The sequence below is a fragment of the Lissotriton helveticus genome, chromosome 11 (assembly GCF_964261635.1).
Source record: "Lissotriton helveticus chromosome 11, aLisHel1.1, whole genome shotgun sequence".
NCBI classification, from domain to species: domain Eukaryota; kingdom Metazoa; phylum Chordata; class Amphibia; order Caudata; family Salamandridae; genus Lissotriton; species Lissotriton helveticus.
The window spans coordinates 623,042,916-623,060,211 of NC_136072.1; the positions used below are offsets into that span (position 1 = coordinate 623,042,916).

Genomic DNA, 17,296 nt, shown 5'->3' on the forward strand with positions numbered 1-17,296 from the left:
AAACGCCACGTTTACTCTGCATATCTAAGGTCATATTATCAATTTCATGCATAGAAGCAAGGTGCAAGGGGGCTGCTCTATAGGTTATCTTTTTTCCTGCCAGATCACGTGACTAGCCAGGCCCCGTTTCGTCCCTCAGACTCCTGCGTCTATATAGTCACGGGGTACCTTAGTGACTTGGAATATCCTTATATGGTAGGGGGTATTTTATCCCATATAAAATACAGTTTAACATGAATTCTGACAGTGATGGAAAGATCAATGCGGAAAGGAAGGGCAGAGGAAAATGGGAAATTGCAAGTTGGCCATATATGGTTTTAAGAGATCAACGGAATATTATTACTGTTTTCTTCAGAAACACTGAATGATAATATCAGAGATCCAAGTTACATACATGCACTGGTCCACTTCCACGAAGGATGACGGGCAAGGTGTCGTATGCAGAGTTCCGAGCCCTTGCTCTTCCAGGTTCAAATTTCAAAACAACGTCATCTATAAAATGAAGAATTTGTTTAGTTATATAAAGCACAGTAAACGATGACGTAAAGATTTAAAACACACAGCGAGAAATATATATATATATATATATATATATATATAGGCATACACAGCAACTACCCAATAAATACTAACTCTAATTTTGATATTCTAGGGTTTACAGGACTTTCCAAAAGCACCAAAGCACACCCTTCTTTTCTAGCTGTTGAGTCTTAAATGAGTTCACTTGCATTAGTGGTAAGTGCATTGTGCATGCACTTTGTTGCTTCAATTTGACAAATGATTACCATCAATCTGTGTAATTTTGCTATTGTATATTTTTTCAAGATAATATTTTCCAGCCCAGGACGAACATGCAGATCTCCTATACAGTGCAGGCCAATCATGCAACAAGTGTTGACAAAACAGTTTTGATTCGCATTATTTCATGTCCATGGTGGTAATTTAAGATAGTCCTTGGTGCACACACCTTTTACAACCATGTTATGAAATCATGTTTTTGGAGGAGGCAAAGTGTGACAAGAATGGTTGTGCATATTTGTTATGTGACTTTTTGTTATGGTTGTGTTGTGTTCTGTTTTTTATGTTACTGTGCAATTGTGCTATATTATTGCAAGGTGATGTTGTGTTGTGTTCTGCTTTGAATATTTTGTTGTGTTGTGCCCTGTTACATGTTAGTTGTGTTGTTATGGTGCTTTCTATGTTATTGTACTACATACTGTTTTTACTTTAGATATGTCAGGAACGTTTGCTAAATTTCCAGCCAAAAGCAGCTCTTGTCTTAAAACTTCCCATGGCAAGGAACCATTTACCTCTGTCTCAGATGGTAAGATAGTGCTGCTTCGGTTCTTCCACTTTTCAGGACCCCAGTCAGTTCAATTAACACTTGCAGTGCTCGCTTTATGTGATATAGCCCACTAACGTTTACTGTAGCCTGTGCATATGTGCTATGGACACAGCAGACATTCTCTTTGGAATCAGAAAGTACAGAAAGGAGAAAAAATTATATCAGTCTTTCTTGCTCTACTCTAGGGACTTGGGATGCTCGTGTGATCCGAATCTAGCTATCTCTATCCCTTCCGCACTGCAGACCTCAACCTCCTCTTCTCTGATAGATATCACATTACTCTTTCTCCGAGTCTGTACCTCCACCAATTTGAGCTCAATTCCAAGGGGTTCTCTTGTACAACTTTACATTACTTTATGGCTAGGTTTGTGCCTTACAAAGTGCACTGAAATACACTTAAACAGTTTAGAGATATAATAACTAGGTCACAGATACAATGGGCTCAGTTGCTGGGAAACTGTTGAATTGTATTATATAGATGTCTAATGGTTTTCTTGAATTGTGGTATTTGTAGTGTTTCTTACCCCTTAGAAAAGCCCTAGCACACTCTGGGGTGGTCAAGTGAGGGACATAATTTCAATATTTGAGCTCTATTTACAAAATCAATTTTTTAGTATGTAAAGATGTGCAATTATTTTAAGTACTCCAACCTGCAATTTACAAACCTCGGCCAGAGATCAACAACTCGTCCTCTCCTACCTTTCTTACTCTCACTGGGTACAGATCACCTCAGATGGACATATAGGGCCAGATGTACGACCTGCTAAATTGCGCCTTGCAAATTGAGTCGCATTTGCGTCTCGCAATTTGCGAGGCGCTTTTTGGCACGTACAACAGTGTGTTCAACAATGTTTGTGATTCACAATGGGGTCGCAAATTGCGAGACTCATGAATATTAATGAGCTTCTCGCAATTTGCGAGCCCATTGGGAATGACAGGCACTCCAAGGGATGGTGGCCTGCTAGGTTCAGCAGACCACCATGTCTGAGACAGCTTTTTAATAAAGCAGATTTTTTTAACATGCAGCCAGTTTCCCTAAAGAAAAACGGGATGCATTTTAAAAAAAAAGATTGTTTTTTATTTTTTAGGGCAGGCAGTAGTCAAAGGGACCACTGCTTGCCCTCAAAAATATTTTCCCCTGCATTTGCAAAGGGGAAGGGGTCCCTTGCCCTTTTGCGAGTGCATTACCATCCTCTTGAAAAGGGTGGTAATTTGCGAGTGTTTTGCAACCGCAATTGCGGTCGCAAAACATTCATACATGGGGTTGCGGTCGCTATTAGGAGGGCAATGCACTTCCTAATAGCGAGTTGCAAAACAGTATTTTGCGAGTCGCAATTTATCTGCAAGTCGCAAAATACTGTTTGTATATGGGCCCATGATTTTTAGCGTGTGTAAAAGGCTCTAAGACCCGTTTACGCACGCTAAAAAGCATCATACATCTGGCCCAAAGGTTTTAGTAGTGACTGTGAGAAGGGCAAGGGGAAGTGGTGTGAAAATGGCAAATAATTACTTCAAAATGGATGGAGGTTAGGGAAATAAAGGAGGGTTATAAGGATGACATTCAGGCCCGGACTGGCAATTCCGGGCACCGGGCAATCCCCCGGTCGGCTGGATGGGGTGGGGGCCGTTTTTCTGACAGGGGGCCGGTTTTGTGGCTGGGGCCGATTTTCGGCCCGGACCGTGACGACGTGATGTGACTCACGTGAGTCAGAGTGAGAGTTACAGTGAGACTTCTACCCCGACATGTCTCTTGTCCACGGTGTGTGCAGCCAGGGAAAAAAGCACAACTGTCGTCTGTCTGCATTGATTGATTGACTCGGGCGTGCAGGCAGGCAGCGGAGGCGGAGCGGATACTTGTTTAATATATTCAGGAGGAGGAGGAGGTGCCTGTGCGCAGCACGCAGAGAGATGAACGTTCTCCTCCTCCTCCGCGTGCCCGCGTCTGCCTTAGGGTGGGGCAGATGGTTGACTGACCAAGCAGCATGCGCATTTGGCCTCGTGCAATCCCACTGACTGAGCCCCTGAGAGGCACTGTGCCCAGGTGATGCCTGACCGTGCGGCCAATCCGGCCATCATTCGTCATAATTAAAATGTTTGATTTGATGTGCATAGAGGTGAGCGGGGGTGGCTGTGGCGGGCTAATGCAAGCTGGCTGATTCTATCTTTAATCGCGGCCTACTGTGATTGCTACTGCTAGGCCTCTCGAGCCCTGCATGCAGGGGGCGGTTCGGCGGCCAACGAAAGTTAAATAATTTTTGCACACAGCCTGTGTAGTTTACGCTCTTATGAAGTTTCATATTTTCGGCACTCTATTAGAAAATGGTTTTTATTCTTTAAAATAGAATATTCGATAACCAGCCCGCCCCCGGGCAATCGTGCCAGACAAGTTCGGCTTCCCGAAGCATACATTTACTTACCCGAGTTATGCTACAATCGCCTCGATGACCAACAGAGTATTATGTTAGCTCGTTTTTTATCACTGGGTAAAATGAGTGTCTCCTATCAGGAACAGTCCACGCCTGCCTTTTGGTACTACCAGTCCTGCTTATACAAGCTAAATTCTAAATTTTAACTGATCTTTTGACAAAGAAAACAACTGCCTGGAAGATATCGTTGGCTAGCAATAAACCGCCTTTTTTTTTTTAGAGTAAGATGATTTTTGTCTCACTGGAGCAACGAACAGAAATTCCTTTGTGAATGCACAAAGCGCATCAGAAAGGAATAACAATTGACATGGATGAATCGAACTTTGTTTATATTAGGCTAACAGCTCCTTCACTGTGTCAAACTGAATTTCTTTTTGCTGGGGAATTTGCCATAGAGTTTGCAGACAGCAGTACCCTCTTCTGCATTCCTTTGTATTACAGTAACCAAGTTTTAGCCTCCTGAATGCTAAGGCCTTTTCTGGATGTAAACGTAGCTCGTGTTCAAATCTTCATAACTTTTTATCCATGAAAGGTATCCATCATCAGATTTGCGAATTTCTCCCCAACATCCTGGGGATTATAAAGGCACCCTCTGATTGTGGATTCTCTTGCAGGGTACAAAGAAAATAGCCACACTATAACTCCATTTAGTTTTTTGGGTAGAGAAATGGGAAAAAGTGCTGCACAAGAATTCTTATTGGGCTACATTATCAAGAACGTTTATCGAGCAAACATCCTGAACAGACTTTTCTTTCATTTGCTGGGGGTACTTCTGTTTTTGGCCGGGGACGATGAACAGTAGGAGTCTGGTGGATTAAGTACAGCGGTACATTGTCATGCACAGCATATAGGATGGTTAATTTTTCTGTCACAAATTAATTGCTGCACAACTTTCTCCCCCTAGTGCCTACCTGCCGCGAGGGAGTGTTAAGGCTGCCACTCATTCCAGGCACTGAGCTCTGTCCCACAACCTTTACCAGAAACAGATTTCATAGCAGTACACACGCGCTCTTCCATCAAGAAAATCTCCTTCTCTAGTACTCCCATAGCATTTCTTAAGTAGAAGACTATGGTTCCTGCCCTCGAATTCTCCCTTGAAGTGGTAGATTTTCTCTTCCCCATTTTTAAGTGATTACATAGGAAACCAAAAAAGGTGCAACACAGTTGAAGAAGGGCAGAGATTGTCAAAGGACCTTACCGCATTCCAGACTCGGCACCAAAGATCACGGGGGTGCCCAGCCCAACCTCCTTCAGGCTCTGATGAGTCCGGGCAGATCTCGTGCACGTTCCGCGGTGCAGGGATGGGTTCAAGGCTTTAAACACGATGTCCGAGCTCCTACCCCACACACAGCACAGGTGCTGGTTGTTGTACAGTAGTGTGCTTCCAGGCAGGCGTGCAACAGCCATAGAGCTGAAAGGGCTTCCCTCCCCCTTCTCTCGAGTGTGTCAGCCCGGGCTGCTGCAGCTCGAGCTGCTGTGGGCTCGGCTGTGCTGTGTCTGGAGTCTTTTCTCTGGCACACCTGAGATTTTTACTGGTCTTTAAAGACCATATGCATATTTACATACCTTTATAAACTCCCTCACAAACTGGAACCTCTGGTGCAGTCGTTACCGTCTCATCTGTCTGTCTCTGTGTGATTGCATCCATCTTGATCTTTGTGTCTAGCTACATTGTGTGGTAAAGTGGCACCATGACTGTGTCTGCCTCTGTGTCAGTGGGTAAATGCTTGTCTGATAGTTTCCATATGTAATTAAATGTCTGATTGCCTCTTGTCTGCCTTTCTGCACGTGTGGTTATTGTTTTGTATCTGTCTGGTGCTGCTGTCTCTGATTGTTTAAGGACATTTGAGTGGGATGATAGTATAGATAATGAATATTTGATTGATAGTATTAGCCGATACTCATGTTCTATACAGCCATGGCCTAGTAGTGGTTGCTCACTGCTCTTACTCGCTACACACCATATGGGGGCAGGGGGCTGGTCTCACTTTTACTTCTCTCTGATTCACTACTCGTGTCTATTTTTGGTACTCTCTGTAAGAATGCCTATGGGTACATATGACTGGGAGGGGTAAGCTGGTTCTCTTCAAGGTCATCATCTACTATTTACTGTGCTTTGAAAGTTTATACAATTAAATATGTAAAGAGAAATGTGCTGTAAAATGCACCATTTTGGTTTGTCTTTTTCCAAAATGTTCTTGGCGGAAGAACCCCCCTAGTAGTGGTAGGGCGTGCAAGCGCAGCGAGCACACAACGCACCGGACGGGGGCTGGTCTGGAAAAATTTGCCAGGGCTGCTTTCAGTTCCCAGTCCGGCCCTGATGACATTCCAAAAGACAAACCACCCACAAATGAGTAAGACATTTCCCATTCACAAAATACAGATCTACAACTAATTCTGTAGTACTGCTGACAAAGCAGGTTTAAAAGCACTCCAGCCAAACCTAGCAGTAAGTCAGCCACAGTGGTGATGAAAGTAGGGGTGCAGTGGTATTGCAGCACCCCAGACAAATTGCAAGGAACTTAGGGTCCCATTAGGATGGCGGGCAGATCACCCCGCCGGGCCGGCGGTAGCCACCGTTGGCCCTGCGGGGGCGATCCACCCGCCATCTTTGCTGCAAAGATCCCCCGCCATATTACTATGACTGGGGGATCCGGGGCGGACGGAAAGATGGTGGAGGTGTCTGTTAGACACTGGCAGCCATATTAAGATGTGGGCGGGAACATGCTTTTTCGTGGCGGCAATAAAGGCATGCAGGGATTTCTTGCTGGGGCCCATTGCGGGACACCAGGTACTCTGGGGGGTGCACATTGGCCCCCTGCATTTCAATGTACAACGTGGCAGGCACCGCGTTGTGGATTGAAAAGCACAACATGCATTTTTGGCATTGCGGCTGGCGGTGCTTTCAGCACCGCCCACCACAATGTCAGAAATGCGGGATGCACCCACCAGTGTGGCGTGCGCATCCTAATGGGATGTGCGGGACCGCCGCACCCTTAGCGGGTTGTCCCATTCCCCTTAGTAGGGGAATGGGCAATAAACAAGCAATTTATTCTGTTTCTCCTTGCAGAAAATGGTATACTCTTAAAGGCTGTCAAAGGTTGGATTTAAATAAATCCAGGCTTCAATTGTTAAATTCCTATGTATTCAAATATATGTGGACAATTGTCTGCTTTGTGTTTTTTTTCTCAATTCAACCATGTTAATTGAAATGGTAGGTATAAAACAACATATATCAAATGGAAAAATTAGGATATTTTTGTAATCATATATTACATTATATAATGCATAAGAAACTGGGCCTTAATCAAACCCATGCTGGCATCAAGGAGGACTGAAGAGGCAGTGTAAAAGGGTTACTTATCCCACAAATGTGAAAAAGAATTATGTTTCCTTTTCTAGTTTAGAAACATTTTAAATATATTACACTAACAAAAGGACAAACGAGACAGTGCCACTCAATGCTTGAGAGAGGAGCTCATATTATAAGCAGTGTTGGCAAACACTACAGAAATGCATTATTCCTCTTTTGTAAATAATTCCTGCTTGAGGTGCAATTGATGCAACTGCAGATCCACAATGCAAGTTTTTATGAGAGATCATAGGTATTACTGGAATACATTGTACATTATCTTCACACATACATGAAATTGGTTTCTTCCTGAAATATCTATATTATTTTCAGTGCATATCCTTACATGCTTTTTAAAATGTTATGTAATTGATACTGAACACTCCAAGTTCAAGGGAGAAGTAGAATACTTTAGAGGAAAATGTATGGTATGAGGTACTGTTGTGGTAGGTCATTTTTGTACACCACATTATTTTATGTAGTATAACTCATGTTTGAGATGCTCCTTCTGCAATAAAAAATGTCCTCTAAAGTGTTCTACTTCTCCCTTGAACTTGGTGTGCTCAGTATCAAATACATAAAATGAAAAAAGCATAAAAGGATATGCATTGAAAATAATTTAGATATTTCAGGAAGAAACCAATTTCATGTATGTGTGAAGATAATGTACACTGTATGCCAGAAATACCTATGATCTCTCACAAACCTTTACATTGTGGCTCTGCAGTTGCATCAATTGCACCTCAAGCAGGAAATATTTACAAAAGAGGAATAATTTGGAATAGTTTGAGATGCTCCTGCTGCAAGAAAAAATGTCTTCTAAAGTTTTCTACTTCTCCCTTGAACTGTGTTTAGTATAAAATACATAACAATAAAAATATATATATATATATATATTCAATGAAAAAAACAAAAGTTACAGGGAAGGTATAGTTAGGCTGACATTTCACTCGTACAAAACCAGGAAAATTCAGCAGTTATAGTTAGCTGAGCTAACTATAACTTACGCTCCAGCAATGCACTGCTTACGACTCACATATTACATCACTCAAGACATGGTCAGTGACATCACTCATGGCATCACTCATGACATCTCAAATGACATCACTGATGACATCACTGCTGACATCATACAGTGGTTGTGAGGGTTTTATCAAATTTGCTGAGGTAAAAAAAGAAAAAGAAAAGCTCTTAGGCATTTATTGAATGGGAAAAAGATTCTGAAACTACACTACAATCCTCACTAACAGATGAATACAATGAATCCCTTTGCTTTGCAGCATGTATATATCCCTACATTTGAAATGCATGCATATCTACAGCAGTAAAGGGGCTGAAAAAATAAAGTAAACCTCGATAGCAATGTTTGCGTAAAATTCATACCAACAGCGCCATTCAAGTTCTGGAATATTCTGCACTTGTGATCCAAAGTGATGTTAATACGTTCCTAAAATTAAGAACAACAAAACATGCCATTTAATGATTTCAAGTAATAAAATCTTTTTTCAAAACATCATGATCAGAAAAGTCCTATAAAGAGGAAATAAAACATACATAAATATAGATCTCCCAAAAATAAATTACACAATTAATTCTAACAACCTGTAATACCTCATATGGCGCTATATCACTGGATCAATCACACTTAATACAAAATAAAGGGGCTACGTTCAACAATACATTTTCAAATACAGAATTTTCTATATATACAAGAAATTCTTTATGATAGGAACAAGAAGTGCCTAAGAAGAGATTTAAAAAATGTGAGTGTCCAATTGATCCTCATAACATATATAACTCTCTATTACTCAATCAATTACATACAATAAACAGTAAAATTAAAATATGCAATTTATTTGAAAAGTTTTATATAGCGCGAACAAGACCCATGCGGGTATCAGAGCGCTTTACCCTATGAGGAGAACAATGATCAATAAAATATTTAAAACATGGTAAAGGTACATATAGTGTAGCAGAAAAAACAACTAACAATACGGAGGAGAGAGATTGCGGATCTAAACCAGGAATCGGTTCATCAATAGGAGTTTGACTTTTTTCTTGAAGGAGATACTGGAGGGAGTCAGTCTTATCTCATGGGGAAGAGTGTTCCAAATTCTGGGAGCAAGGCTTGAGAAACAACTGTTGTAGGTTTTTTTCTTGTTTAAACGCTGTGGCTTTAGTAGTAAGGTGGAAGCACTTCTGGTGGATCTAGCGCCTCCAGATAGCTCAAGTTTGCTAACGAGATAGATTGGGGTATTGAAATGTAGAGCTTTGTGTGTCATGTATGCACTTTTTTGTAGGATTATTGCTTCGTAGAGGAGCCAGTTGAGGAATTTAAGGTCATGGAAGATATAATTGAACTGTTTTGGCCCTGTGATGAGCCTTGCCACCGAGTTGAGTGACACCCTTAAGGGGGCTGTTGTGGCCCTAGGTAGGCCAATGAGAGTAGTTTTTCCATATTCCAAACTGGGGATTACGAGTGCTTGCACTGCCAGTTTGAAGTCTGTTTCCGGGCGGAAATGTTTTAGTATACTTAGTATACTCAGTTGTAAGTTTACTGCTTTGGTGGTGGCACTGATGTGTTCCAGCATATTAAGAGTTTTGTCCAGGGTTATACCTAGTGATTTGTCTGATTCAATAATTTGTGGTGTGCAATTGAAAGCTGTTAAATTCTCAATCCAATCCTTTCTTGGGTGTATCTGGTTAGGTGGGGCGATTAGGAGGAATTCGTTTTTTGCATGTTGAGTTTGAGATGGTTGCATGCTAACACATTTTGAGTGTTTTGAAGGATGGGATTGAGAGATCGGATGTCTTCAGGAGATGACATTTTCAAGTACAAATTAATGTCATCTGCATAAAGATGATAGTGAATGTCGGCTGCCCATAGCATTTCAGTTAGTGGTTCCATGAATAGGTTGAAGATAGTGGGGGAAAGAGAGGAGCCTTGTGTCATCCCGAGTGTGACTGGTGTGGTGTTGGAAAGGGATTGATTTACCTTAACTTTTTGCGTTCTGTTTTGCAGAAAGGAGGACATGGGAAACATTTTCAAGGACTTTGGCCAGTATCGGGATATTGGAAATGGGGCGAAAATTGTCAAGGTTGGTTGAATCAGCAAGTGGTTTTTTCAAAATAGGGGCGTCCTGCCCAGCTTTTAGGCAGTCCGGTATTTTACCCTGGCTTAGTGAGGCATTTACAATTCTAGCCCAGAGTGGAAGAATCAACGTTATGCTATAGTGTATTTATAAATTAGAATATACCAAATAGCCCATCATGTATCTAATTGATTATTCCTTTGGACATAAACATATTCAAAATAAGCCACCCAATCAATTTTAACCTTCCAATGTTCCAACTGAGGTATATTTGTTGATCTCCATCTTTGTAGTGTCATTGAGTGAGCAATAGATAATTGTATAAAAAATATACTGGTGCCCAGCATTGGAGAGGGTTGATTCATTCCTAACATGACCAAACAAAATTACCTGACCCTCAGGACAGAAAACAATACTCAATTTACCACTTAAACAGAAGAGAGCTAGTCCCACAAAACCTCAAACCTTGTGTGATTATATGCTGCCAATCTCCAGCTCCTTTTGCTAAACATGTAAGGGAAGGAGGATGCAATTTGTTAACAATTTTATGAGTAAAGTAAAACCTTCCACACTTTTCAAATTTGCTGCTCTAAGCAACTTAGAACTCAATGTGAAATCTCATCCCATTTACTCAATGTTAGAGTCACCCGTCTCTTTTTCAACTTTACAGAGATATAAAGAGAGAAAAGGAATTTGTTTGTTAAGACAGAGAACTTTATACCAACACCATACCCCTCAAATTTTGTTTAAGTAGCCCTCTCAAAATTGCCTCTCGGAACTCTTTACTCTAAGAGAATTGATTAAAAATGTCTCTAATTTTTATTAAGCCAAGCCATAGACCTCTTTCTTCACCATCTTGAGGGATCCCAAATTGATCCGTACTCTTCCAACCTGAGTTCAGCTTAAAATATGAAATCCTGTTTTATATTAAGCTCTTTGTTCTCCTAATCTCTGGCTTTGAAACCGACAAACCCAAACCTCCACAGTTGTCTCAAGTGAGATATTCAGGTCTGTAGTATTCCTTGAAAAATTCAATAAATCGTATTGCAAAATCACATCTTGATTTATAATGGGTAATGTTGGTAGTCTAATGATCTTAAGAAATGAAGGTGAATGCAAACTCAAATCTAAAACCACTTTATCCCCCAAACGTTTGCAAAAATGGGAAAGCCCACGGAGTATTAATTTGTGATATCAAGTCCATCAAAACTGCCTCAAAATACACCTTTAGATGTGGCAATATCAGCCCCCCATGTTCTTTATTTAAATGATGACAGCTAAATTTCAACCGGGGCATTTAATTTCTCCTAACAAAGTCACAAAATAAGGTAACAACCTGACTACAAATCTTGTAGGAAATTCAAATTGGAAAATTGGAAAATAAAAGGATGAAGCGAGGTAATATTAACATTTTAACTATTGCTACTCTTCCCATCATAGAAAGAGGCAAAACTTCCATCTTTTGAAAATAATGTTTTACTTTCTTAGATTGGCTACACAAATCAATCTAAACAGATTGGAGTAATCATACGAGACATAGATTCCTAAATATCTGATTGCTGACCCAGAAATTTACCTCTTTCTAAGTCCTACATTGAGATTATTAGGAGAGGCACTGAATAGCATATTCTCTGATTTACCTTGATTAACTTTATATCCTCCAATCTGTGTGAAGCTCTCAATTCTCTGGAATACATTTTGCAAATTAGCTTCCTCTACTTTTAAGTATAATATTAGATCATTGGTATAAAGTTTAAGTTTAGCCATACCAGGAATAGGGAGCTGGGGGGCAAATATCAGTGTCACCACAAATGCTTATCCCCAAGAGCTCTATGGACAGGGCAAATAAACCGAGAGATATTGGACACCTTTGGCTAGTCCCACAACATAGATTAAGCATACTTGATTCACCAGAGTTAGATTATAATTGTTGCTGATGAATCTTTATATAGATTTCTTACAACCTTCATTAATTCATCCTTGAAAGAATAGGCTTCAGGAACTTGAAACAGTGCAGCCCAATTGACCAGGTTAAATACTGCTCAGCATCAAACATAATTATGGCTGTGTTCATTTTATTTTGAAAAAAATAAAATTGCATCAAAAAAGATATTTTGTATTAGATGAGATAGATCTATTATTTGGTAAAAAAAATTCTGGTCAGAGTGTATATTAAAGCAGAAAGCAAACACAACAAGCAATGGCATAGCCAATAGGTCTCACCTTTGGGACCTTATAAGTGTTTAGCCATGCAACACTTGAAGTTGTTGCACCAAGGATATTGTACTGGATAACTAAAAACGTATGAGGTCTAAAAAAGAAGACCTATTGGCTATGCCAATGCTTGTTTTTTTTTAGAGGTAGAGAGAGGTAGAAAGAGAGGTAGAGAGGTAGAGAGAGGTAGAAGTAGAGAGGTAAGGAGAGAGGTAGAGAGCGGGCCTGGGTTCAGCTGCAGCGTGAGTCGGTCTCATTTGCCCAATGTCTGCAGTCTCTAACTGGCTATGGTCCTGGGGTGAGGGGGGGAGCACAAATGCCTGTGTAAATACTTGTAAGTGAAGACGGCCTGGAAGTGTGACTTTCTTTATTTAACATGTTTCCAGGCTATCTTCATTTACATTCAGCCGGTAAAGGGCATAAAAAATGATGGCAACTGTTATTCTGTTATTCTTGGCGCCATAGCGGGCGGTTCAAAGACATGGCTAAATGGGTAAAAAGGAAAAGAACAATATTTCCTGTAAGTATTTTGTTGATTTTCACATTTAGCCAGCTGCATATAAAATAATGCACATACCATAAACAAAAAATAAATGCTAATTAAAATAATCCTTGGGAACGCTTTCTTTAATGTTATCAAATCTCAATTCGTTAATGCAATCACTACAGTTGTCTGTGAAACCGGAGAATCACATAATTGAAGCCTGTGTGGCATAGTGTGGAATCCTGACTTTTGTATTTATAATGCTGTGAAGTCCCAGCCTGTAACACAAAGCACTATAAAAAAACAAGTCATTATTTTAAAATGTTAATATTATACACTGTATAAGCAAGGCTCCTGGAATTACGCACTGGGAAGATTAAATTATGTGGCAGGGTTGACTAAATTATGCGGCAGGAAAAAAATCCCAACACATGCGGCTTAACACAGTACGTTTTGTGATAGTGTTTCTCTACCCAATCTTACACATGCTAGCAATGTGAGAGCAAATGTTTCACCTCATTAGTGCCAGATTAACACCAAAATTCAGCAATCAGCAACGGAAAGCTGACTGTCAACCTCTGCGATGGGCCTTCCACTGTGTGGCAACATGTGTTGTTGCCTTTTTAGTAACATTTGATCCGTTTGAGCGAGAAAAAGATTTTTGTTTGTTAAAATCTGTAGAATATGCAGCAGATGGTGAATTATGTGGCGTGTGGATTTTAAATGGCCAACACTACCATTGGTGCAGCAAGTATAGTGGCACATCGGCAAGTACACCCCGATTTTGCTTGTGTTCCTAGCAAAATGGTGGAGGGGAACCCTTTTTTCCTGGTAAGCATTAGGGCCCTAGTTACCCTTGCTGCGCAAGGAACAGGTCCAAAGCAACAGGCGGCAAGATGTGGAATTTACTCCCTTTTCTTTTCAGCACAAAGGAGCAGACAACCTGCTTTGGACCTCATGTTTAGGGGTGATGGACCAGTGGAGAGGGTGTGCAGAGTAGTAGGTATCATTTGTTCAGCAGATGCAGTTGCACAGGGGCCCAGGGATTTGAGGCGTCAACCCCAATTAGTAATGTTTTACTGTCTTTTCTTGATTATGTTGGGGCCCATCATTGTTACCATTGTTTTACCAGTGTTGCTTTGGGCCTCGGACCAGTGGCCCAAGAGAAGGGAAAATGTAATCAGGGGAGACACATACGCTTAGTCTTCAGAGAGATGACAGAATGGGCAAAGGGGAAAGATGGAGGCTCATTTTTTCAATAAGGGGCAGAGAAGATCACCACTTTACAAGATAGTTGATCTCATTACTGAAGCAGATGCAATGGCCCTCAGGTCCAGGGTGAGAGGCCCACTGTATAACCATTTTGACTGCCTTCATTTATGAAAGAGGATCGTAGGCTGTGCTGATAGCCATGCACGGTGGAGAAGAGGTGAAAGAGGCAGAGCACACAGTCTGCGACTCAAGGCTGCAGCTATCATTAGTGCTACAAGTGCAGTTGCATTGGGTCTCAGGAGTTTGAGGGGCTCACAACACCCTATGTATCAGGAGTTGTGTTATTGCTTGATATATTTGCTCTTTTACAAGGGTCACATTTAGTGTGATTATCAATTACAGAAAAAAGTACTCCTGAAATGGTAATCTCACCCTCTGCACTTGTCCTGGATCTTTCCACTCCCCCAAGTACTGCCATAAGATTTTGGAGAGGGGTCCGACTTGAAAACATTTTGCTCATTGGTCTCATAGCAAAAAGAGTTTTAAAAGACCTCTGGGTTACAGGAAGGTTATAGTTAGGAACTAGACTATAACTTTACGCCCCCACAATGCGCTGCTTATGACCTCACATATTACATCACTCATGACATGGTCAGTGACTTCACTTATGACATCACTGATGACATCTCAAATTACATGTCTCATAACATCACGGATGACATCTCAAATGACATTACTGATGACAGTGATTATGAGTGTTTTCTAAAAGTAACTGAATGTTAAACATATATACTAAGATAAGTGGCCGTGGGAGTTCCTGTATCGGTGATTGAGTGGGTGTGTAATTGGTGTATAGAAGAGTCAGTGAGGATGTGAGAGACTGTGTACATGTTTAAGGTTCTCATTTAATAGGTTATTTCATTAATCAGTTAAAGAATGCTTTTTGCATTGAATGTAAGCTATTGTTTGATTTTGCAAAAAAAATCCCAAATTGTTAGAGTTTATTAATTTAAATCTGAACTTGCTTTGTGGAGCTTATGTTCAGACAATGTTATGCAGTACATATTTCATACCAACACAAGTGTAAATTCCTTTGCCTTGCTTTCCACTGATCATAAGAACTAAAAGGTAAATATTTTGACAGCAAGTAGCCCTCCAGAAGAAAGAATGAGAAGGCAATAGTGATCCCAGCTAGTGGAGACACTTTCCAAGACGTCTAGCAGAAAATATGCCAGAACCCAAACAGAATATGACATTTTTTAGTGAAAGATAGTTGAGAATGAAACGTTGTGTAAGGATTTATATGTAATTACAACCACATCAGTTAAAAGTACACATGTTGCAACATGTGCAATTAGTTCTGATCTAATACATTTGGCAACCTTTAAGTTGGTTCAACGCAAGGTGTAGGTAAAAGTACATGCACAGCATCAACGATGTTTTGGTATGACATATTTAGATTTTTAGACGCTGCTATTGAGAGAACTTTTTCTTAGGATCAGGAAAAAAATAATAGATTTACTGGGCTATGTAACTAGAACCACTCCGAAATGTTGTATGTTTTTGTATTTCGAAGCAAAATGCTGCAGTAAGCTTGGAAATGAGAATACCCTACATGCTTCATTGTGGAAACACAAACTTAAATATGCTACACAAATTGAATATGCATATTCACAACAGCCTTGAACGAGGAAGGGTCGGTGGGGCTTGGCTGTATTTGACTCATTATCAGCTACAAACAGAACATTCTCATCATTAATTCAATATTTTGTATGAGCATAATATTTTGAGGCTTTATTAGCTTTCTTTCCTTTATTAATGGCTATTGATTTTGCATCTCGATTACAGGCATGCTTATTAAATGAGGAATCTGTTTCTGTTTCGACTTCTTTCTATTTCATAAGTTAGGAAGCAGACAACACAATCATTTATGAGACACTGTTGAATACGTACCCGCTGCAAGGGGTTAATGTAAATTTTGGTATAAAAGAGTTGGTCATCATCGTTATCCTGAAGCTCCCATTGATCAACAATACTTTTAATGGATGACAGATATCCAATAAATCCTAGAATAGAAAAACAGCAGACCACAGGTTTTTAAAATTGTAAAACTGAATTAACATTGAGCCCAAAAACAAATATAGAGCAATGAGTTCCCAGAAATCATGAATATATTAAATGCTAAATAAAGAGCAATCCGACACCACAGTCAAGGCCTGGCGGAAACTGGGGCAACTGGCACATAAGATCCCGCTATATGCACCTGCAATGCCATTACATCACCATCAGGCGTTGTCAGTCACAGGTGAAGAAGTGGGCATGTCACTATTGCAACGAGCGGGCATAGAAAGAATGGGTGACCTGTTTCATGAGGGCACATTTCTAGACATTGAGGACCTAACATATATTCAAAACAAGTCGCCCATGTTCCACTTCACGCACTACAGATTGAAACGCGCACTGAAAGAACTGTATCCTACGTTCCCCAACGAACCAGATAGTCTAGACACGCTACAGCTGCTCATTGAAACCCAAGACTTATCGCACCTAGTATCGAGACTATACTCCACAGCACAGGCTGAGATACCACACACCACTGAGAAGGCTAAAGCGCGATGGGACATGGTATTAGAGGATTCACTGACAGACCTAGAATGGCAGCAAACTTGCACATTAACACAAATTCTCACTCCAAATGGCAACCTCAGAATTATCCATTACAAGTTTGTACATCAGGCATACTACACACCTGCGCGTATGCGTAAATTTGGCCTACACGAAGAAGACAGGTGTAAGAGATGTGGGGTGGAGGGCGCAGATTTCGCACATTTGGCTTGGTCCTGCCTAAAACTCCAAGACTACTGGGCAGAGGTAACCACAACACTCTCTACTATGATAGGGGTAGAGGTAGAATGCACAATACGGTCCTGCCTGCTAGGGATCGTACCACATCTTAAAGCCACCAAACGCAAATTTTGTGTGATTTCCCTACTGTTGGCCAAAAGACAGATTGCACAATGCTTGCACAGTAGGAAAGTGCCAAAAGCATCCAGATGGCTAGATGACATGTCCAGCTGTAGAGATAAGCTGTTAACATACGAGGAAGAGCTACCGGTGAAATCTATGCCCAAGAACTTTTGGGACTACTTCACGGATTATATGGGTACACTG

At 40.7% G+C, this 17,296-nt stretch overlaps 1 protein-coding gene across 2 annotated transcripts in view; it reads right to left on the bottom strand.

The window, feature by feature from the left end:
• Positions 1 to 17,296, bottom strand: part of PLOD2 (procollagen-lysine,2-oxoglutarate 5-dioxygenase 2) — a 477,372-nt gene that overhangs the window by 139,876 nt on the left and 320,200 nt on the right. For both annotated transcript variants that reach the window (XM_078666442.1, XM_078666441.1), the window contains exons 5-7: positions 16,079 to 16,191; positions 8,507 to 8,570; positions 395 to 492 (exon numbers count right to left, since the gene is read on the bottom strand). In XM_078666442.1, the coding sequence (XP_078522568.1) occupies positions 395 to 492; positions 8,507 to 8,570; positions 16,079 to 16,191 (275 nt within the window). The remainder of the gene's footprint in view (positions 1 to 394; positions 493 to 8,506; positions 8,571 to 16,078; positions 16,192 to 17,296) is intronic.